Raw genomic sequence first — 25447 nt, forward strand, 5'->3', positions numbered from 1 at the left:
GTAGGTCTATGCATGGTGACCCCACCTGCTGCATTGCATTCCCATTATTTGGCCAGGCTGTGTAGATTCTCCTTGCAATTTGGAATAATGATTGCACACAGAGCCAATGTGTGGAGGGGAGCACAGTTGGGCAATATGGACACAATGGAAGGGTTGGGCCAGTATGTACAGTCGGGGCCAGCAAGGTGCTGAACAGAATAGGACTTTGGTATTTTCCATAAGTGAATGCATATTCCATCCATAGTTCCACATTCATGTGAAGCTGTTGGAGGCTGCTAACTTGTTCACATCAGTGCCATGGTGAGGGCTATTTAACCCTTACTCCTTGGCCAATTTCCAAATAAATGTCACCTCCCCAGAGTTGCTGCTATCCCAAGAATGATAAATGCAATTTCCTCCTGCATGGGAAAGGGAGCATCTTGGGGAGGACAAATTTGGTCATGGTAATGGTAAGGTAAAGGTAAATGTACCCCTGCCCGTACGGGCCAGTCGTGTCCGACTCTAGGGTTGTACGCCCATCTCACTTAAGAGACCGGGGGCCAGCGCTGTCCGGAGACACTTCCGGGTCACGGGGCCAGCATGATGAAGCTGCTCTGGCGAGCCAGCACCAGCGCAGCACACGGAAATGCCGTTTACCTTCCTGCTAGAAAGCGGTACCTATTTATCTACTTGCACTTTAGGGGTGCTTTCGAACTGCTAGGTGGGCAGGAGCTGGGACCGAAAAACGGGAGCTCACCCCGCCGTGGGGATTCGAACCGCCGACCATGCGATCAGCAAGCCCTAGGCGCTGAGGGCTACCAAGGGACCCACAGCGCCACCCGCGTCCCTTGGTAATAGTACACGGTGGCAAAAGCTGAACACCGCTGCCACCACCATTGAACTAATAGGCAATCTGCCCACCATGACTACATTTTAGAAGATCTGTCATGGATTTGTCATGTATAGTTTGGCCCTTAAAAAAAAATCCATACACCCAATAATGTATTTTTATACAAGCATGGCATGCAATAATAGGATGTAAACTTTGCAAAAGCTGGCTCCCCAGCAGGGCTGTTGGAAGAAATTTCATTGTTTCATGACTCTGGTATATGTTAAGAAATCATCACTTACAATTATCAGCACATTTTCACAACTAGTAATTGTAATTGCCATAATAATAGGTTACTACTGCAACACAATATGGTAAAGAAAGAAATACTGTTTTTTTTTAAGGCCATGGTTCATTTCTAAATTGATGCAGGCTGGTGGGACAAAGGAGTCTCCAGCTGTTTTGCATGATGTATGCCGTATATAATTAATCTACCAGCTATATTTATCAATCCATGCCAGGGGTGGATGGGGGTGGAAAGAACAGTAACCAAATATACATTGTACAAACATTTATAAGGGATTATAAGGGTAGGCATCACTAGATTCATTTTACTATCAACTGAAATGAATCTAAAATCTAATAGAAAACCAGCATAATTTAGATAAAGTTAATTTTGGGATTAAAGCAGATTTCTAAAATTTGAACTTCAGAGTATGAATATAAGTGTCATTGGAAAAATATATATTAAACTTTCACAAAATGTTATTTTATTACCAATCATAAATACTCCACAGGGGCACAAAAAAAACCCTTAAGCTCTTATCTGTATGGTAGGTGTCAGATGGAGGAAGGAAGCTAGATTTCAGAATGAAAGCTTGCATATAAATGAAAGATTAATAAAGATTAAGCAGTAGGAAGATGGAATTAGTTTTCACATAATAAATTAGGAGTAATTAAATTACAGCAAAATGTTACTGAAATTATTGGTAATACCTAATGGCTTTGGAAAGAAATCTACTGGGCAATTTTCAAACATGTTATCTGGATTTTTTCATCTCCAGATTAAAGAAGAAAAGAAGAAAAGACTTAGTTTAAAATTATTGTTCTTGTTGAACTATGAATTGGATAAACATTTTTTTCTGTGATTTTTGTAATAATGTTCAAGGGAAATTTTATGATTGTTTTTGTGCATGTTTCGGAAGCGTGGTTCTTAATTCCACTACCAACCCTGTTAATCAGCTCAGAAACTGTAAGCACATCATTGACCAGGTTTTTAGCTCACAGTAGATCACACTGAAGTTGATAGAAAGCTTAAGGAGCAGAAAGCTAAAGTACTATAAATATCATGGCCATGGAAGCATACACATTAAGGAGCCAGCATGTAATGTGAGAACAGGAGGATAAATCAGTACTTAATTGATTTAACATAAGATTAAACATACTGTCTCAGTAAAATAAATATCTGGATTATATGAAGAATAATATTGAGTGCCACCAATGAATGCATAAACACTCATATTATTAGTGTCAGTAACAATCAGGGGCAGAGACCTTTGCATATGGCTTTCTATGGATGTTCTCATATACCAGTTAAGAATTTGTAAGCCTTTCCTCCCATGCCCTATAGCTAATCGAAACCATAGAGCTGCTATTAACCTTGGGTGGGGCTGGAACAGCATCCTGCCTGTCTCTTCATAACCAATGGGACAGTTTTGGACAAAGGAAAATGGCAGCCTCAGACAAATGAGCAAGCCTCACAAACTGCTTTGAATTAACAAATAACCGCAGGGGATCCTGATCACAGATCTTCCAAATCATCTCAACATAAGCCGTTCGTTCAGCTCAAAGCAAAGGGCTAAAACTGGAGAAACTCAAAAGAATGCTTGAGGAACTAAATATTGGCAAATTTCAGCAAGAACTGAGCTGATCCACACCTCACAAATGGACTAATGGCTTTTGCACTTCCAGAATGTTCAGGTGCAATTCTTGACTTCAAAACATCATCATCATCATCATAAACTTTATTATTTATACCCCGCGTGTCTGGCTGGGTTTCCCCAGCCACTCTGGGTGGCTTCCAGTAAAATACTAAAATACAATAATTATTAATATTATCAAATATTAAAAACTTCCCTAAACAGGGCTGCCTTTAGATGTCTTCTAAAAGTCAGGTAGTTGTTTATTTCTTTGACATCTGATGGGAGGGTATTCCACAGGGACTAAATCAAGATACATGTAAGAATGCAGCTTTAAAGAGAAAATATATTTAGAAATGCATATTTTGCAGGGGAAAGTATGCATTTTAAAGTAGGACTTAAATAAATATGATTTTATTGGTGCAGATTATTCTTTTCTAAATGCACAGATTAGTGCAGAAATGGGGGTACTGATGAACTTATGGGTGAACAGAGGCAAAAGTGCTTGAAATAGATTGATTCACCTATCCCTAGAACTATGAAGTGGCACAGCCTATCAGATCTATGAATACAAGAAATAGCTGGGCTTTCTATTTTGCGGCGGGGGTGGGAAGGCTTGCAACTGTACTTATTATGCTGATTTTATTGCTTGGCTTGTATTGTTCATTGTATTTTATGGTGAACTACCCTAGCAGCCCCTTAGAAGGAATATAAGGATATGAACTAAATACATAAAATAAAAGCTAATAAATATTCAGAGCTGTAGATAAGTGTCCCAAATAAGATACAATTTCTGAACAGTTAGAGATAAGGGTGGGTGGTGGAGGGCATTGGAAATAAGCTGAGCCATGTTCCAAGCTATCAGGAAACGGTCTAATTCATTTCCAAGCCAAGCCAAATTTTACCCCCGATCTGCATCCACTAAAACAGAAAGGGGGAAGAGGCCCCCCCCCAACCCCTGCAGAATGATGAGGCAAGAAGATTCTCACCAAGGGTGGCCCATCCTATTTTGCCACCTGAGGCACAATGGGAATGTGCCACTACCTGCCTACCATCCCTGTCATCATGTCCCACTTCCCATTTTCGTCATGGCCATTTCTTTTCTTTTCTTTCTTTTCTTGATCCATTTTTTGATGTTTCAGTGCATGTATTATTTACATAGAATTTCATATTTCTCATATTTATACATTCACATTTTCTATTACATTGTAAATCCACATTTAGTTTTTACTTAATTATTCCATGCTTTCCCCCTTCGTGACTCAAAGACTTCCTTCCACCCGTGCATGACTTCCTAGCTGTGTTTTAAGATTTATTATTGTGTTTGTACTGTGGTATTTACATTTATTCTTGTATTTCTATCTATATTGACTTTGTGAGATCACTTGACTGATTGATCTCATGGCCATTTCTTTTTGCCTGCCCCAGGGCAACACTGTGCTCAGAGGTGCCAACTCATGGGGCCCAAACTACTTTGCCCCCCATATCTTTTTGGAAGGGGCGCTCCCCTCCCCAATGTCGAGGGGACACAGGAAGCCGAGCACAGCACAGTTTCAATGGCTGGCTCCTCCTCCTCTTCCTGCCATGGAAGGAGGCCAAGCGCAAGAGAGGAAGGCCACTGGCCATTGAAGCCATGCAGCACTTGGCTCTGCACCCGGCTTCCTCCCGATGATGTGACATCACATGTGCAGTATGGGAAAGAAGAAATAAAACTTTCTCGAGCTACTTGAATAGGAAGCCGATGAGCTAATTCTTTGGGAAGGGAGAGCAGCAGTATCTCCTATCAAGCATGATAGCAAACTTAGCCATCTTCAAGGGTGACCATTTTGCACATTCTACGTTACTATTTTGCTTTTGCAATGGAGGAATACACATGAAAGTAGAAGACGGCAGGCATTTATCTATTCACTGTCAGTGAGCTCAATGTAATATCCATTGTAATATACATTACAATGTTGCCTTGGAGCCAACACATTGAGTTCTGAGAGCTAATTCTAAACTAAAGAGGGAAACCCTCAGTCTTTTAAGTAGTGGGATGTTAAGAGATGCACAGGAGTAAAATCTTCTGAAGCCTTTTTGCCAATAAAATTCTTGATCATTTCCCTGTCCTGGAAATTTTGATCATTCCACAATTCATTCTCTCCTCTGTTTCTAAATTCCACTTCTCTGGTCTGCGTTTCCAGTACCATGGATGAAAAGAGAATTGATTACCACCAAAAACGCACATTCATTGTGTGGACCGTTACCACTGGGCTGGCTGAAGTCGAGGTATTTATTTAATAAAAGCAAGGTAATAGCTAAAATAGAAACGGTCCTTTTCCACATCTAACTGAAAAACTCAGGAAGCCCCTCTGGAGAGGTGCTTAGAAATGGATCCAAATGGCAGCTCCCTCTAGAAATGCCTTCACTTTCTCACTTCTAACCCAATTTGACATTTAATTTAACCATTATCGGTCTCATCTCCCAGAATCGCACACCGCTTGTCCCTATTTGGCATAATAAAGGTTTCAATTATCCAAATGCAAAAGTATGGTAATTTGTTTCACTCACAGGACACTAATTAAAAAAGGTGGCGATAGAAGGATTTTATATATAAAATCTTCTGAAAACTAAGGCTACAATACTAAGCACACTCAATCAGATTCAAGTACCATTGTGTTCAGTGGGTGTAGGACTGACATGTTTAGGATCACACTGCAAAGGTATAAACTTCAGAAAATAGTTCTAAAAGCACTAATTGATGTGACAAACTTCTGTTTTTTTTAATCATCTTCATCTGAGAAAGTGGGGTTTAGTCCACAAAAATGGACACCACAGTTAATAGTCTTCAAGATGCCACAAGGCTCCTTCCTCGATAGTTAAGATAGTTAAGAAAACCAAAACTCCTGGTTTATAGCTTGAGTTTAACTTGGATTATCACCTTCTGTATCACACATTCTTCATTCATTTTGCAGCAGCAAAATGTCCTCCATTGATTTAAAAGCCAAGAGGGCAAGTGGTCTTTGAGGTAAACCTATGTCTGATTTTTTTGTTTTGTTTTAATATGCAATGTTATCAACACTTAAAAGTTCATATCTGCTAGAGCTGAACATCTATTGCCTCCTCAGTGATTAACACTGTGCTGATTATTCTACGCATGTGTAGTTAGAAGTTCCACTGTGTTCAGTGGGGCTTACTCCCTAACCAGTGTATGGTTGCAGCTTTAACTATAAAGACCCTGGAGCAGCAGCTGAACCCTAAATAATTCAAAGCTCTATTTTAAATAAGGCATTTCAACAAGCCTCGCCCCCAAAAAGGACTGTGATTTTCAGGGGGGACAAACAAAAACTACAGGGATTGTCTCTGGGAAGTATAGAGCTGCCATACATCCAGATTTTCCCAAACATTCAAAGGCGGAATTGGCATCTGGGGGGAATTTCTGAAAGGCAGCACTTTGTCCTGGATCTTAGGGAAGTCAATTGAAAAATTGCGTTTTTTGCAAACTTTTTGAAATATGGCAACCCTAGGAAAGAAGGAACACCTGGATCACATGATAGTGCTTGTGACTGAATCAAATGCTAGTTAAACAGCATCAATGCTGAGGAAAATAAGTATTGTCTGGAGGGAACAAGAAATATCAGCAATAATTGAATCATAGAGTTGGAAAGAACCAAAACAATAGCCTCTCATTTGAAATGATCTAAGTGGAGGGGGTCACCCAAGGGTCTGTTTTGGAACTTGCATTCTTAAACATGTTTATAAATGGTATGAAGTTTGGGGTGAGCAGTAAGAGGTCAAGTTTCCTGATGACACCATTATTCAGGGTCTAAAAAAAGTTGCAAGGAGCTCCAAAAGAATATCTCCAAATGGGATAAAACAGAATTAAAATGACAAATGAGGTTCAATGTAGGCAATTATAAAGTGGTGTACAAGGGGGTAAAAAACATCCCAACCACATATACAGAAGTGGTAGTGACTGATCAGGAAAGAAATATTGGGATCATGATAGATAGCTTGATAAAAAATTGAGCTAATGTGTTACAGAGGAGAAGGAGGTGGAGGAGGAGGAGAGGGAGAAGAAGAAAGGCAAATTCCATATTAGAATTTTAAGCATTTAAAAATAAAATTGTCACTGTTATAATGCCTAACACAACAAATTTATAGAGCAGTCACACTTGGAATGATATTGCAGTTGCTGTGAATCACAGGGGGTGAGAGTACTGTGGCGCTTGGCGTCTGGGGAACACAAGCAGTGTGATTGTACCAATATCCTCCTTGCAGGCTTCCCATAAGCATCTGGTTGGCCACTGCAAAACTGGATTGATCTTTGATCCAGTAGGGCTCTTATTCTGTTCTTGTCTAGTACAACCCCCTGCTGATGCAGGAACTCCTGAAAGGTGGCCATCCAGCCTCTAATTAAAAATCCCTTACACAGGGAAGGCTACTTCATTCCAAGGCCATCTATTTCAGGAGCAACGTACATAACCATTAGCCAACCAATTCACTGTAAACACAAAGAAGACCCTAGTGGCATTTTAAGAACTAAGGTTGTGATCTTATTAGGACTTTCTTAGGATTACATCCCATTAACTGCTGCGGGACTTCCACTTAAATGTGTATAGGGAAAAGCTGTAACACCTTTATTGTGGTATAAAATTTTGTGGACTAGAGTCCACTTCATCAAATGCATGAAGCATGAGTCTCATTTGAGAGATATACATAGATATAGCAATTAAGATAGATAGAGAGATAGATAGATAGAGAGATAGATAGATAGATAGATGTAAAGGACTGTTACAGACTGTACCTTTGCATTTCACAGTATTTTAGCTCTGCTGTTTATATTTCCTCCCTCTATATATGTGTGTGTGTGTCTGCCTGCCCATCCATTCATACCCATATACCCATATGCACCTCACAAGGCTATAGAGCAAGTGTGACAAACTTTTAGCCCTCCAGGCATTCCTGAGAGGACAAAAAATTCTGGTATATAGGAAACTTGGTATATAGGGAAATAAATTGTGACATCAAGCTATGAACAGTTTGACTCTATTAAACAGGATTTCAATACACTATGGATTAATAAAAAGGAACTGAGGTGTATTATGAGGTTTAAAACTACCATGTAGGATGCAGAGATCCAGATTTTGAACCACTGAGAACAAGGAAAAAGGAAATATGTTGCTTATTAAACTAATTCACACATCCAGTCTAAATATCTTCATAATGGCACACACATTCCTCTAAGCAAATGACCTATTTATGTTCTTTTAATGTACCTAGGAGAAAACAAACATCATTTTCCTTTAGGTATTTTGCCTGTATGTGAATTGTGAATATGATGCATTAGTTGCTATGACTGTTCCATGGCCTTGCAGTATGCCATAAATCATAGAATTGTAGAGATAGAAGTGACCCTAAGTATCATCTAGTCCAATCCCCTGAAATGCAGAAATCTCAAAACATGGTTCCCCATCCAATTTGGAACCAAACCGGACCCTGCTTAGCTTTGCAACTGTGCTAGCTGCACTGCTAAGGGGAGCAAATATGGGTGGGGCAGGCTTCACAGAAGCAATCAGAAACTCACCTTTAATCTGCTTTAAGCTATACAACCTGGAGTCCCTCTCAGAATTCCTGCTCTTGTTTCCAAATGACATCCCAGCCTATGCCTGGTAATGTCACATCAACCACAGAAGCATGGAGCCAACCTACGAGTGGAGAGGGTTGGGAATCAATTCCAGGTTTTTACTGGGTGTAGTAATATTTCATAAACATTTTGATTTTCTATCTAAATAGGTATGGATTAATAAGACGCTCCTTAAAGGATTGCTCCATGTTTCAGTGTGATTCTGTGATAGATTATCAGGTGGAATCAGCTTGATGTTGAGTGTCAGATTATTATTATTATTATTATTATTATTTATTATTATTATTATTATCAGATTGAGTCTCTATGGTTCTATTGGGTATTCTGCCATGATTAATGTTATTCCTTTGTGATATTACGGTGTGTTTTTTACAGTATTGTTATGAATCAGAGTTCTGAATTAAGGTTGGAATGTTAGAACCGGGAAATTGTTGGACTAATGTGTGATTAAGAGGGGAAACAAGTGTGTAGTAAGAGTTGTTGTGGGCCCACAGATAAGCTTCTGTTATTAGCATATGTGAAAGCTAATTAAATCAGGCATACATCTTAAGACATGACCCCTCCTTAATCCTAGGAAATTAACATGAGTCAGGCACTAATTGAGTGAGGCAAGCTTCCTTGAGATGATAGCCTGGTAGGGAGCATGGGGTAAACAATTGGGAAGTTCAGAGCATCCAAGGGGCTAAGTGTGGAAAGCACAAATTGAATAGGCTTCTTCGCTTCTTTAGGGGATAAAAGTTGAGAGTTTAGAGTGACAGGGAGGAGTTAAGAAACAGTTACTAAGCAGTGGGCTGGATAGTCAAAAAAGCAGGATGCTGGTGCCTGTTTTGAATCCAATGTTGTGGCTGTGGGAGAGGTCAGAATCTCTTGGAATGTAATGCTGGAGATCCCTCCACTGGATTCAGGTAGTATATATGTACAAATAAACCATATATCATAAAGGCACCACAGACTCTGCTGTGCCTAACTGTCCAAAAGGGAACACAGACTCTGGTTAGCACGCCTGGTACCCCTGGAATTTCATACCGCTTGGAGATTGGAGTGGCATGTAACTTTATGGAAGCATGGAAGTTGTCATGATAACAACAGCTAACAATGGGAATCAGCATGATGCACAAATGGAAGTGTTTTTGTCTTAACACCAAAATAGGGTTGCATCCTGCCATTCTGCTCATGCAACAGACTTCCTCTTGTACAATGGAACTTCGCCTACTCCACTGCAGCTCCCAAGCACCCTCAGAACCTGATACAGTGAATGAAAGAGGAAGGGGAAGTTCTGTTGCAGTATTAGATACTGTACAACCCGGAAATATCATTTCTCAAGAAACAAAACAGATCCCAGGTGTCCCTAGACTTTTTATCTGGGCTGCTGTGTAACTGACAGCACAATCCTGTTCATGTTTTCCTGGAAGTAAGTGTCACCGAGTTCAAGGAGACATACTTCTAGGCACATGTACCATAATTTTGAGATTTTGGTATATATATTAAACCTTATTTTTTCCAGTACTTAATGTGGACTTTTAACTAGGCATCCATTCTGAATTTTAGGAATAGAGCAGGTTTAAATACAAAAATTATTGATTTCATTTTTTTGTACAGTTATGAGACCAGCAGCAAAATGTCACAGTGATAGTTTTCGAAGGAAAATTGTGAAACATGCCATTATGTCCAAGATATTTATTTCTCCTCTGTTTCATTGGCCATGGCAAAACAGACCCTCCATTTGGGTGGCAATAGTGCTGATAGGATGAGTGAAACTATCTGGAGTAGATATGCTTACCATGGAGATCCTGGCACAGGAGTGGATGCCACAGGCTTGTTGCCATTTGAAGAATTGTCATCGTCTGGGAGCAGTTTTAAAGGGTGATTCTTCACATGGAAAAATAGAGAGATCAACAAAAGGCATATTTGTTAAGTATAATTGGTTTAATTGACACAGAAATGGAAAATGCCTCTGCATTAATGAAGGTTTAACATTCAATCTTTAGAGTTGATAATTAACAAATTGTTGTTTTCTGCTAGCAAACGTTTGAGTGTTGTAACCTTAGTTCAGTTGACAAAGGTACTGAGTTGCAAATAGCCAATTTGGATGGTGTTGCCTTTAGTCTTTTGTCTCAAAACACTGTGGAATGAAGATGTAAACGAAGCTCTCAATGAAAACAGCTCCAGGTGAAATGCAGAGAGAGAGCGCTTTGCTTATAGGTCTGTTTGGATTTTTTCATATTTTGTAAGATGCTGAGCTGATTACGCTTGGTCAAGCATATGTCTTTGATTATTTTGTTCTGTTTTGAAGAGTTCTTCAAGTAAAACTTTGAATAATATTTTTATGGGTCTTGACAATGTTTATTTCCAAAAAGAGTCATTTATTATGCATCCACTCACTTCATGCTTCACAATATTAATATCTGCAATAATCATTATGCTACGTGCTTCACTTCAACTTGCAGTCACTATTGAAATTAAGCATATGCTATTTTGCATTCAAACAAACAATACATCAACCTATAAGGAACTTAGCAGGGAGCAATAAACAATATAAAAGAACTAGAAAGAGATGACTAGAAAGGTAATTGTAGTCCTGCACTTAATCTTGATAATAACATACTTATGTACAAAATACAAAAAAAAAAAAGTGTGTATAGATAAAACGATTGTCGGGATTGTTACAGAAAAGAACCACTCTACATCAGATGTTATGACTCAATCCTATTGTGCCTTTCAATTAAATTATTATTTTACCATTCATTTATTTGCAACCATCACAACTAGTTCCATTTCCATTTCAGGTGGGGTGGGGGTGGGATGTTATTGTTATTTATTGTTTATAAGCCACTTTGGGAGTCATTTGAATTAAAAGCGGCATAGAAAAATAATAAATCCAATCACATTATGCTAGGTTTTAGGTGAGAAAAAGGATTTGAACCTAGGTCCATCGAATTCCAGAAACCTTATTCACTGCGCCACACATTAATTTATAAATTGCTCTGTGATGCTTCTTCAATGTCACCATATTATTACTTTCCTAAGGGGCAATCCTGTGCAAGATAATACAATAAATAAACTGGAACGTACGTGGTATAAAAAATTACAGGGTTTCAGCAGAACATTTTGGAAATGAAGCATACGACCACCCTGAAATGTTAGCAGGCATAAACAGTACTGAAAGTGGAATCATATATAACTGCCCCAATATGAGCACAAATCATCATTAATGCCCAATAAAAAGGACATCTGAGTGCCCCCCCTTAACCTTTCATAGGATTTGACTTTTTCACATGCTAAGCACCTCACACGGTTGTACAAAATGCATGACAGCATTTATCTATCCAGTTCCACTGTCACAACTTTTATGAAGGTCATAGCCTGTTCATTTATGCTAGTGGCTTAAAGAATGAGTGAGTGAATAGGAGGAGAAGGCAGGTCCATAAAGGGCTACAGCTTGACAGTGCTTTTTCTTTAAGCACTGTAGGACACTTAGAGAGTGCTCTTCAAAATTACTTCATGGATTCTTGTAGCATTTAAGAGTGCCTCTGCAGGCCAGTGGAGAGATGAAGACACAGAGCAATGTTGATGTGAAACATGTACTTCCATAAATCCACAAGGACTCTGCAAGGCCTATGGAGAGGCAAAACCTAGAAAATGAGGGGAAATGTATTGATCAAGTACCTCTGTTCAACCTTCTGTTAAAACAAAAACAGTGAAGGCTGAAATATGTGGAGAGGCTGAGGAAATTCCAGCAGGGATCCTCCTTAGGTTGAGAAAATGGCAGAGCCAGTATCTTTCCCTTGGAAACAAGAGGAAGTTTCAGGCAACAAATACAGGTTTACTGACTTATGGAAGCGTAGCAGATTCTGATGACAGACCTTGTGTGCATATTCAGGACTGCATTTTGTGAGGAAAAATACAGTTAGAAATGTAATTTTTGAGGGGAAAGACTGCCCCTGAAATCCATTAAAAAGTGTCATATGGTGCAGAATGCAGTATCTGGAGTTCTGACTGAGATTACTTGCCCAGGTCATATAATGCCCAGTCTTAAAAGAACTCAGTTGGCTGACTATTCATGTTCAAGCTGAATTTAAGGTGCCAGCACCTTAAACCCCTCAGTTTTTGGGGGGATCTAAGCCCTTCCTCTCATATCAACCTGACCATACAGTAAGGGCAATGACTTTCTCCAAATACCAACTGGATCAGGAGTGAGGTTTGTTACAACAAGAGGGCTTTTAAGCTCCATCTATCAATTCCCCTCCTCAAGGAGGTATGCCTGACACCAACTTTGCTATCTTTTAGAGACTATTTTTTTTTTAAGTCACCCAGGCATTTAAAATATTTGAATTATTAGACCTGAAGTACTGAAAGCTCTCTAACCTTTAATTGTGTTCTTACCTGCTGGTTGTTTTGTTCATATTAATTGTTTTGAGATTTAATTTATAAACCACAAATAAATAATTAAATTGTGTGTGTGCGTGTCTGGTAGCTATTCATGAGCAGAACAGTTTTGGCTTCAGTAAATATCCAGTCACCAATGTGCAGTTTTAAATGGTATATTCTCATGAATTTTGAAGCATGTGATCTATCTGAATCTTTTCCCTGGTTCCCATGTGCAGTGAGGGGAAAAAGTATTTGATCCCCTTGCTCAAGACAGCACATGTACAGACCCATCTGCAGTTTGCCAAATCACATCTGAATGACTAAGAGGAGAACTGGGTGAAAGTGTTGTGGTCAGATGAAACCAACACCGAGCTCTTTGGCATCAACTCAACTCACCGTGTTTGGAGGAGGAGGAATGCTGCCTACGACCCCAAGAACACCATCCCCACCGTCAAACATGGAGGGGGACATATTATGCTTTGGGGGTGTTTTTCTGCTAAGGGGACAGGACACCTTCACCACATCAAAGGGACGATGGACGGGACCATGTATCGTCAAATCTTGGATGAGCACCTCCTTCCCTCAGCCAGGGCATTGAAAATGGGCTGAGGATGGGTATTCCAGCATGACAATGACCCAAAACACACAGCCAAGGCAACAAAGGAGTGGCTCAAGAAGAAGCACATTAAGGTCCTGGAATGGCCCAGCCAGTCTCCAGACCTTAATCCCATTGAACATCTGTGGAGGGAGCTGAAGGTTCGAGTAGCTACACATCAGCCTCAAAATCTTACTGACTTGGAGAGGATTTGCAAAGAGGAGTGGGGCAAAATGTGTGCAAACCTGGTGGCCACCTACAAGAAATGTCTGACCTCTGTAATTGCCAGCAAGGGTTTTGCCACCAAGTACTAAGTCATCTTTTGCAAAGAGATCAAATACCTATTTCACAATTATAATGCACATCAATCTCTGCCTTTTGTCTTCTGGGTTTCTGGGGGGGTTTTCCTGTTGTTATTCTGTCTCTCACAGCTACAATAAACCAACCATTAAAATTATGGACCAGTCATTTCTTCATCATAGGGCAAACGGGCAAAATTAGTAGGGGATCAAATACTTTTCCCCCTCACTTTATGACCAGGGCTTCTGAAATAGATAAATAGTACAATGCATTCTTGAAACTTACACAAAGGAATTTGGTACATTGAAAAGCAAAATCTATGGAACAAACCCTTGCTATCTGTTTGATTTCTGCAGATAAATATCTACCCCCAATATGAATAATATAATGAGAAACAAACCTTCTCATCTTCACTCTCTGTTGGCTTATTTTTCATTTCAGTATGTAGAATCAGGGTTGGCGGGCAGGAGGTCCTGTTTGATTCTTTGCCTTTATCCGAAACTGAAACACAAAAGTAATTGGATCCAATAAGTGACTATATCCCACTGAGCTGTCAACGACTTATATTTTCCCCATTATTTGGGGTTTTTACAGTTTAACTGAAAAAGCTTGTTAGGTAGACATACAAAAAAGTTGCCCCCCACCCACCCATGAGTAAATTATGTTGCACTTAGAAAATGTGCATCTCTGCAATACCCAACACTTTGTTGTCAAAATATGGTTTTCCTCATGGAGGTACAAAACCAGTCATAATAAAATGTGCCAGAGAACATTAGCCATTGCTTCTTGAAATTGCTGAAGTAGAACTATACGATCAAGAAAATTTTTTTCACTAGTTACTTCTGGCAATGGATTGGAACCTCAAAAAATTCACATAGCCCTTGAATAACGTGTTTCTGTAGAGCTAATCCAGAGATGTCTAGCATGATCCTTAGGTCAACAGGTGTTACATATTCCAGGAAAAAAGAAGGAAATCTGTGGCTCGTGTGTCCTACCTAAACTTCATGTATGATACAGTCGTGGTGAGGTGTAAGAGCAGACCTTAGGCTCATGCACTCACCCATATTGCATGTAGAGTTGTCAATATTCAGCAGGCTCGCTTATTCAGATATTACATAAATGATACCCATTTTTTTCTAACCATAGAATTTTGTTTCTGCAAGCACAGTGAGAAGGTGCATGATTTGAGCTTTGCTCCTCTGCTGTAGCACATAATGGTTTTCATACACATTAAGTTGAAACCATAACCAATTTGCCTTGTTCATTTCAATGGAACGATTGCATGTGTGTGTACTACAGGTTTCATGCGTACAGAATAAAACATAGTTATTTATTATTTGCTTTTTTTTATTTATTTAACAATATTATGTACCAATTAATTAAGCAGTCTACATAGTACAATATAAACATATTCAAAATAAAATACCAATAAAAAAAAGACAGGCATAAACATGGCCAAAATTTGGATAAAAACCAGCAGTTCTAAGACGAATATACACAATAAAATTGCATGTCTAGGTACGCTTCCCTAAACAACAACAAAAAGGCTTTAGTAGATGCTGAAAACAAAACTGTAGCAGGTGCCTGCCTTATTGGTATCTATTGTATAGAAATGGCTGGAATATTACACAAAATTTGGGGGTAAATAAGTAAGTAATAGAAAATAAAGGCATGAAAGAGACAGCTCTTACGCTCTGAGTTGAGTCCCAATTGAAACCATATATCTGACAACTCAACTTATCAAGTTATCTATAAAATAACTTGACTTTGGTGGTCTGCTTCAAAAGAAGCCAGCAAATTAAATCCCATCTCTCTTCCTCACCAGTGGCCTGCTGGCAGATGCTCCTTTCACAGAGAGAATGGCTGTGGGCATTGCTGCTAGTGCGGTGCATCAGCTGTGCACACAACGTAGAAATCTCATTCACAATTTTGAAACTTCTGGTGCAAAGATAAAGAGATACCAGAGATGGGCTCTTAGGCTACTTAATCTTACTTTAACTCTGCAAATTGAGATTAGTGCTGGGACAAAACAGAACCACTGACAGGATGTTGGCAGGCACACTGTTTTGCAGCGCTAAGGGCATTTCCCTTGGTAGTAGAAAACAATAGAGTTGCATTTCTTCCTAAACTTTCTAAAAATAAGTGAATCAGCCAGGGAATTAAGAGTCATCATCAGTTTTAAACATTTATCCCACCATATACATTTCTATATACATAAAACTGCAATGATTTGCAGTGCTGCATCAAAATCCTGGATTTGTTTGAAGTCAGGGAGGGAGGGAGAAGGAAAATGGTATACAGATTTTAAAATGGTGGTTTTAAACAGTGGCAGAGATTTGAATAAAGTAGGGGTGATGGGACACAGAGGAGACGGGGAGAGCTTGAATGAGCTGGCAATATGGAGTGGGGGGGAGCTTGAAGGAACTGTGAGGATACTGTGGGAACTGTGAGGATATGAAGGGCTGAAGCAGGGCCAGCCTGAGACATTTTGGCACTTGAGGTGAACCACAAAATGGTGCTTCATTCCCTTCCAGCGAAGAAGGGGTGAGTGAAGATCTACACTGGCGACAAGGCAGGAATAAAGTTCTACACTGGGATTCACTGCCCCTGTGTATCCTGCCGCCTGAGTTGATCACCTCATCTTGCCTCATTTGTGAGCTGGCCCTGTTCACGTCTAAAAAGTGATACATTCCTATGTGAATGAAATGTGAAGTCTTTACTTCTGATTTCAAACCTCTTGAGCATGGTCCAAATGAGCAGCAGAAGAAAAATCTCACAACCCATAAAGCTGGCAAGTGAGGGCAGACACAATCAGTCATCCAAATATTTCCATTCATATTTTGACAAGAGACAGCTGCTAATCAGCACTCAAAATTCATCACAGTGTAAATGCAGTGAGAACGAGGAAATCATGCTTTCACCAGCACTGGCTTTTTTATCTGACTCTGGAACACAAAGAGTAGTGCTCGTCTCTTCCGCACCTTCCTATACAGTGGTACCTCAGGTTAAGTACTTAATTCGTTCCGGAGGTCCCTTCTTAACCTGAAACTGTTCTTAACCTGAAGCACCACTTTAGCTAATGGGGCCTCCTGCTGCCGCTGCGCCGCCGGAGCATGATTTCTGTTCTCATCCTGAAGCAAAGTCCTTAACCCGAGGTAATATTTCTGGGTTAGCGGAGCCTGTAACCTGAAGCATATGTAACCCGAGGTACTACTGTAATAAGAATGTAAAAGCAGTCTTGTGGATCTAAGGGGCCACATAATCCGTCATCTTGTTTCCAGCAGTGGCTAACCAGATACGTCTGGGAAACCTTCACACAAGACTATAAAGCAACAGGCCTCTCTTACTGACTGATATGCAGAAAAGCCTGCTACCTTCAAACCTGGATACATAGGAGGTTGAGGCTGACGTCAGAAAGGGGCACCTAGGGAGCAATACTAATATCTGATCTGTCTGACTAAGGAGTGGGGTTGGAAGGGTGAGGGAAGCTCCATCACAGCAAAAAGCCTGCAGCATCAACAAAAGATGTGGCCTGTTCTGGAACCACCACCAATAGTGCTGCTATCAACAGTAGGTTTAAATTGGGTGTTCAGGTGGGGAAGTAGGAAAGTCTTCTGAGGATCCACTGGATCCTAAGACAGCCCATTTGCTGGCAAGGGACCGAATCTGCACCCCCTTTGTTGCTTCAGCTGAAAAGAAGCACATATACCCAGGGATGCCCAGGATTTCCTGGGCTCAGTTCACTGTATATGCATCTTATGACAAGAACGGCTGCTTATGTACACATATTAACTTAGCGTAGCCTACCTGCTGGCTGGAAAAGCAAGATACAGATATATTGCACACATCGTTAAACTATGGAATAGACTCCCACGGGACAGAATAATGGCCACCAGCATGGATAGCTTTAAAAGAGGATTAGAAAAATTATTATTATAAATCATTAATTCAATTCCTACCCTGCCTTTTCTCTGAAAGCAGTCCAAGGCAGCAAAACAAACATTAAAACCATCTCCAAAACACTTCCAGACTGGGAAAGCTCGAAAAGGCACATTGAAAGAGGAAGGTAGGTGCCAAAAATTTAACAGAGGCACCACCTACCTAATGTTCAAAGGGAAGGGATTCCAAATCCACGGAGGATACAACTATCAATGGCTATATCCTTTCTCACCGATGGAGGGAGTATTGCTCTGAATGTCAGTTGCTGGGAATCACAAGCGGAAAGAGTTGGTGTTGCATTCAGGTCTTGCTATGGGACTTCTCATAGGTATCTGGTTGGCCACTGTGAGAACAGGATGCTGGACTAGATGGGCCATGGACCTGATCTAGCAGGCTCTTCTTATATAATTTCTTTCACAGATCAGGTCAAGAGAGCCACAAAGCAGCCTCTTTACTTTATTTGCAGTATTTCTGATAGTCACAGCAAAGTACTGGCTGATGAGAGGTGGTCAGAGAGATATTTTTGACTCTGCATGTGTGCATCTTTGTATTTGTGTTTGTGCTGGTATAGCTTTGGGATCTGGCTCCACTCACTGATGGAATCTCCCTGCCAGTAATCTGGCCTTAGAATGAAAAAGGTGCCCCCCACCCGATTTAGGTTATGATGTCAAATACTCAGTATTGTCAGCTTCACAACCATGGTTATGTGCACTGCAAATGAACCGTTCCTGGTTTGCTTATACACAGCAAGGTATGCATTTTCAGCTTGGTTAAAGCCTCTGATACCCATTCCTTTTCTTCTCTAAGACTGCAGGAGCAGCTAACAAATCAACGCATTGTTTACAGACTGCAAGGCGATTGATGAAAATATTTTGAACACTGTGTGCCTAATGTGCCTGCTGGAAAGAGAGTATGCGAGAGGATCGGAGAGCTGGAGCCGCTTTCATTGGAAAGAAATACTCCTTTAACAGTCATTGATTCGGCAACGGCTACAGAGATGTGCAAATAAACCTGCATACCCAAGGCTTTTTACACACATAATTGGCTCTGGTGCTTTGCCTGTTCTAGCTGAGCTGAGCCTACTCAATTGCTCTCGGAGGGCTCAAACTGCAGAGCTCTATGACACGTCTCAGTATTCCTTGCTTTGTGCTCTTCCACAAATAATCTCCAGCTCGAAAGCTGTATATTGTGGTAATACAAGCAGCTAGAATATTGGAACACTTGAGGATTTATAAAGTCCAGATTAATTAAATAGGAATAATACAGCATACACAGAATAGATGTTTCACATCTTTTGTTTTGTATTTATTCTTACATTTATACCCCACCTTTCCTTTGAGGAGCTCAAAGTGACATACACAGTTCTCCTCCCTCTCCATTTTATTCCCATAAGAATACATGAAGAACCTGCAGGATTAGGCCAAAAGGCCCATCTGGTGCAACACTCTGTTCTCACAGTGGCCAACCACATGGCCATGGGAAGCCAATAAACAGAACCTGAGCATAACAGCACTTTCCCCACCTGCTTTCCCCAGCGATTGCCTCCAACAGTGGAGGCAGAATTAGCCATCATCACTAATATCCTCCATGAGTTTGTCTAAGCTTTTCTTGAAACCATCCAAATTGGTGCCCATCACTACTTCTTGTGGGAGCCAAATTCCATTGCTTAACTATATGCAGTGTGAAGGAGCACTTCCTTTTGCCTGTCATAAGTCTTCCAATGTTCAGCTTCATTGGAGGCACCTAACTTCTAGTATTGTGAGATAGGAAGAAAAGCTTTTCTTCACACCATGCACAATTTTATAAACCTCTACCATGTTCCCTCTTACTTGCTTCTTTCTCTAAACTAGAAAACCTTTCCTCAGAGGGGAGTTTCTCCATCCCCTTTTCTGAACCTTTCCCAGCTCTACAATATCTTTGCTGAGAGGAGAACTCTGAGTAGAGGTGTTCTATGTTAACAGGGTCCCACTCCTGTCATCAGCCATGCTGTAGCATTCTGCATTAACTGCAGCTTCTGGATCAAACCCAAGGGAAGCCCCACATGTGCATGACAGTAGTCCAACCTTCAAGTCATCAGTGCCTGAACTACTGTGGACAAGCTCTTCAGGCCAAGGTGTGGCTGTAGCTGTCACATTTTAAGAAATTTGTTTTTATATTGGTTTAATCTTATTAGGGATTAGTTGCTTTATAATATCCTTTAAATATTTTTAGATTTTTGTATTTTATCTATGTTGCTTTAATTTGTGTAAACCAACTTGAGTCCTCAACCTGAGTGAGATGATGATGATAATAGCAGCAGCAGCAGCAGCAGCAGCAGCAGCAGCAGCAGCAGCAGCAGCAACAACAACAACAAATGAATCTGTGTCATCCAAGAATGCTTTCAGGTACTCCACCACAACTCTCTCCATCACCTTCTCCAAGAATATCACCTTCTCGGACCACCAAGGAAGTGCAGTGATGCTACTGACTGTAAAAGAAGGAACTATGAAGTGAGAAAAGTGTTTCTTGGACCAGCCACATAGCAGTTCATGCTTAAAGAGGGGGAAGGATCATGCAGTCCATTGCACTGTGGATTGTCTGCTTTAAATTGCCAGTTTGCAAAACTTTTGTAAGTTTAAAGGGGTAGCAAGACCCCCCCCTTCAGCAAAGCATTTGAAGATTAGTCACATGAGAGAAAGGGAGGGATTGCTCTGCAACTGCCTCCCTTAAACTTGCAGAGTGTTCACAAATAAACAGTTTAAGGAAGAGGTAGTCATTTTCTGCTCCTTTTGCAGTGCTGCTAAAGAATCAGCAAAAAGAGAGAAACTTTTCCAGCTCAGACCTATTATCAATTTTTAAAAACCAAAACCAAAAGAAATATGTGTCTCTACCATAACTGTGCTGTGATGTCAAGCTCAGCAAGAGAAACACAGAGCGTCAAGCCCTAACACTATCTGAAGAAGTATTGATTTGCATGATCAAACAACAAGATTCAACCCAAAGACATTTGTGGAGATGTACAATGGCTTCTATGTGTGCACTGGGGCTCTCAGATGTCACTTCTTTTTTTAAATGTATTTTTATTAGAGATTTTCTTTGTTCACAAAAGTATGTGCAATGTCTCTTTTCCCCCCAAGTAACATTTTCTACAGATCAGTTTCATTTGTTGAGACATTAGGAAGAAAAGGGCGAAAGAGGGGGGTGGGGAAGGTGGGGGGGTGATGTTTCTATTTTACTTAATGTATGTGGGGTTTTGTGTCAGCGTCACTTGTGCAGGTTCTCTGCTATTCACTTGTGTTCCTTTGGGCTGAGAGAGGTTGGGGTTGGCCTAGGGTGTGGTTGTTCATTTGTGATTGGCTGTGGTGAGCTTTGTTTTCATGTGTGAGTGGGGTGGGTGGGTGTTTTGGATCAGGTTAGCCATATTGATTTGTATGCTGTTGGTGGATTTTTGTCATTGTCTTGTTGGGCTGTGTATGTGAGCCAGAATGGGGTGAATGCGTCTTCTTCTATTTGTCCCCGTGTCAGTTTCTTTTTATTGGTTAATTTTTCTAGTAAGGTTGTTTCCCATACTATTTGGTACCATTGGTCCATGCTTACTCCTGACAGGTCTCTCCAATGTCTGGTTATGATGTTTCTGGCTGCTGAAAGTATGTGGGTTATGAGGTCTTTGTGGTGTAAATGGGCATTATTTCACTTCTAACTCTACTTCTTACTACTGTGTCAACATCTGATGTCAAAGGGGAAGCTTGCCAAATATAAGTGCAGGCAAATTTGTCTATGTCTAGTCAGTGCCAAGTATGAACCTACAATTCTGTTCCATTTCATTAATCTGTCGGTTTCTTTTTTAAAAAAATATATCTGAAAATATATTTTAATGTGTATCTTCTGTTTAATGCTTATTTTAAATGTGTATTCTCTTTCTCTCCCCCTCAGAAAAAGAGCATATTCTTTGCATGCAGAAGATCTGAAGTTCAATGCTTGGCATCTCCAGGTAGAGCTTGGAAAAACTCCTGCCTGAAAACCTGGAGGCATTTGGACTAATAGTCTAACATAGTGAAAGGCTGTTTGCTGTGCTCTGCACAGCAAATGTTTAAAAAGTTCCAAGAACTGCATCACAACATTGGATAAATTTGAAATCCAGTGGGTAGCTACATTCCAATTTGCACATTCATCCAAGAGGTGTGAATCAGGTCATCTTGTACAGAAATTTACGAAGACTGAATTCCTCAAGCATCTCTGGCCAAATAGCCTAAGTTGCTCTGTTTGAAGTGGACTTCTAAAGCTCTGTTACATAAGCAGAAACTGCCTGCAAGCAACTAAATCCATACTATTTTGTTATATATGAAGACTTTGACATTTAAAAAAGACTTCTATTTAACTGGGTAACAGTATTCAAACTCTGCCTCTTAGCTGGGTTCTTGCCATGTGGAGGATTCAGTGATGTCTTCCCACCTATCAAGCTATTCTCAACCATTGTCTGGTTTTGAAACTGAAAAAAGGTGTTTTTTATATTATGTCATAATCTTATGCTGAAAATGAAAAGAAATTCAGTTGTTATCTTATTGAAAAATGATCGTCTAACTACAGTGTAGCAAAAACAAAGGGAGGCTGAAATCTAACAATGCAGCTATGCTACTAGACAGGAAAATAGGTTGTTGGTGGGTTTTTGTTTTTTTAAAGCCATTGCTTGCAACAGGGAAGGAAGCTTTCCCCTAGAAGAATATTTACACCTACCGGAAGAAGAAAACATTGCGAAAAAAGTGAACTCATTTTGTCTGGCAAATTTATTTACTCTGATTCTGGCAGATTCTCTGTTCTCAGACAAGCCATTTTGAACTTGTTTCTAGCGCAGTAGATGTTCCACACCATGATGAGCATGGTGCCATCCCATGTTTTCAACACAATGACTTGTTCTTCAGCAATGAGTGGCAGAATTGCAGGTTTTGTTTACTGTGAGTGGTACAGTAGGAAAGGCTAAATGCTCCCCACAGACCTTTGCACACTTGCATGGACTGAGGTGAGCAATTTTACAATCATTTACCACTTTAGCTTCCACTGTGTAGATATGGCTTGTAGCTTATTATATTCATAGCTGGTCCGTCCAGCTGGAGTGAAGATGGACCTGGGTTTTTAAAGGACAGGCAGCAATTTACTAGCAGAATAGATCAACAAATGTAATCTTTTTCAAGAACCCATGCCTTTCAAACATGTGCTGTGATGTTTAGGGATTTTATTCCACAAAACACGGCCAATCGTAGGCAGTGTTGCCCTTCTAGAACTCAGTAGGGAAGAAGATGGGGTCAAAACTGGTATCAATTGGCCCTGCCTTCACCTACGGTTGGGCTCCCTGTCTTCCGCCCAGCAGTTGCAATGAGCAACAGCTACTACTGTTAGAGCTTTTATCACTATAGCATCAAGTAGTGGCTTGTGAGTTCAGTTATTCAATGTATATGGCATTGGTAAAGCTTACAAAACAGTATTAAAAAGATACGGTAAATGAACAAATAAATGAATAAATCCTTTCTTCTGAGACAGCATAAACAATTAGCATTGAGAACCACACTAAACTGCAACAAGTCCAAGGCTGATTTAAAATGCAATTAAAATCCTGGCTGAATTAGAAAGGTCTTCACCTGGCTCTACAAAAGGATCCAGATGAGCATCTCTGGGAACAATATTCTATAGTCAGGTGCCAACATTTAAAAGGCCCTCTCCTTGCTTCATTTCACTTGGCAGGGCTATCCAGATATCAAACACTCCATCCAAACTTTCCTAATAGTTCCAACACAATGCTCTCCAGTGGAAAAAATTCTCAAATTCAGCTGAGAGTAATTAAGAGCAATCACTTCTTAATCTATTATCTATCTGCTTATACGAACATGTATGTCTTAACATGGTACCTTGTGCTGGACAGATATGGATAATAACCACAAAACATTATTTTTTATAATATTTGAATGCCACATTTGAAGGTAAAGGTTCCACATGAACAAAGCCATAAAAATAAAGCAGAAATGACTAAAACAGTAGCAAAAAATATTCAGTTTCAAACCAAACCAATGCTTCAGCAACAGTGAAAACTATAGCTCTGGGATGGAGAACCTTTTTCAGTTCAGGGGCCACATTCCCTTCAGGGCTATCTCCTGGGCGTGGGTATCACATGCCAGTGATGTGAGGGGCTAGATGCAAAAGTGGACAGAGCAACAAATGTACAAATTTTCCTTTGTAGTGAAAGCTCTCTATCTTCCATCCAGACAGGCAAGAAGCGTTATCAGAGATCAGGGACACATTCCGGCCAGACCAATGGCCTGCAAAGAGTCTTAGAGCCAGATAAAGAGACCAAAAGGACAGCATTTGGCTCCTGGGCCTGAGATTCCCCTTGCCTGCTTTTGTTACTTTTCAGCACCAGCTGAAATCTTTCCTCTTCCACCAGCTTTTGGGGATGTAGTCATCAAAAAGCACTGGTCAATAGCAAGTGGAGAAGGGAAATGGAGTGTCGTTTTTGTATAACACTGTTTTTAAAATATTTTGATTTATTTCATGAGTGCTGTATCTTTTTGTTGTGAGATGCCCAGGGATCACTTGATGATGGGCAGGTAGATGGTACACAGTGGCTTCTCAAACTAACCTGTGTGATGGTTATTTGAATCCATTCCAGTCTGGTTCCCTGCATTTTGTTTGGACAGAAGCAGCTGTTTCATCTGTGGCTCAGACTGAAATCTAAGCCAGAGAAGAACTACCAGCCATGGAGGTGCTTCATGGCAGTTTGCCCAGTTTTGTGAATGTGCCAATTTATGCTCCAAGTTTCCAAGACTTTGCCAAGTTTGGTGTCATTACCAGACATAACCATAAATCTTAAGGAAGGTATATTAGGGAAGTTGGGCACTAAATAAAATCTTACAAGCTAATATACATTGTATTGAACAATGATGATTTCCAAACAGCTTGTTACAAAACTGCTGGTTTGATTTAAGGGAACTATTGATCAAACTTCATGGCAGTATTTACAAGAAATGATTCCGACCAAAAGGCTTAATGCAGCCAAAGTATTCCATGCCATGATGAATAAAATATCGGTAATCCTTCAACTGAAAGTCATCATAATGTGAATTAACAGAACGAGTAATAGAGTTGATAGCTTACTCTATCACACCAATGATCTTTATGAAGCTTTCGTATGCTGATGGTCATGTTTTTGCAACGTTTTCAAAAGAAACTCTTTTCAGTGAGGAAACAAACAAATGTACATTTTAGTTATTCATGAGGATAGATTTGTAGGACCCCAAAGCACATAACTTCTCAGGTGACAAACATAGCCAAATGTCTGAGAAATGAATAGCTAATGATTGAAACGCTTCCTTCCTGTTGAAAAGTGAAGCACATCACTGCAAGCATTTCTGTTGATGCCTCTGCTAAAAAACAGTGTGATTAATGGCAGAATGCAGGGAGCAATCATGTGTGCAAGAGACAATGATATACAGATTACAAACAATAAATCAAAAGAGCCTACTTTTGAAGAGATGCCACATACAGAGAAACCAGGGATGCCCATATATCCATTAATGGATTTCTGCATGACAACACAATGCTATTGAAACTGCGCTACATTTTTAGTCCTCGCTGTTCATCTTCATTCTGGCAAAACAGTGAAGACATTTCCTTTGCTAGCTCTGTTTAGGTATCATTTACAACATAAACATCTCCTCCAAAAATACACACTTTGGATTAGTGTACACAATATGTACACAATGTGTGCATCATGTCACAATGTGTACACATAGTAATTCTCCACTGAGTTCAAATAATGTTCTCCAAGCCATTATAATCCTCCTGGGACAAAATGGAGCACAATCCATTCCATAATATGCAGTTGATAGATTCCAGATCACAATAATCCACTACTGGAGAACAGC

At 40.1% G+C, this 25447-nt stretch overlaps 1 protein-coding gene across 2 annotated transcripts in view; it reads right to left on the reverse strand.

Annotated features, from left to right (window-relative positions):
- TCERG1L (transcription elongation regulator 1 like) overlaps positions 1-25447 on the reverse strand; it is a 165493-nt gene that overhangs the window by 27040 nt on the left and 113006 nt on the right. For both annotated transcript variants that reach the window (XM_083616958.1, XM_083616957.1), the window contains exons 6-7: positions 14017-14117; positions 10134-10222 (exon numbers count right to left, since the gene is read on the reverse strand). In XM_083616958.1, coding sequence (XP_083473084.1) covers positions 10134-10222; positions 14017-14117 — 190 coding nt within the window. The remainder of the gene's footprint in view (positions 1-10133; positions 10223-14016; positions 14118-25447) is intronic.

Source organism: Podarcis filfolensis (assembly GCF_964270895.1).
Source record: "Podarcis filfolensis genome assembly, chromosome: 5".
In the NCBI taxonomy this organism is placed as follows: Eukaryota; Metazoa; Chordata; class Lepidosauria; order Squamata; family Lacertidae; genus Podarcis; species Podarcis filfolensis.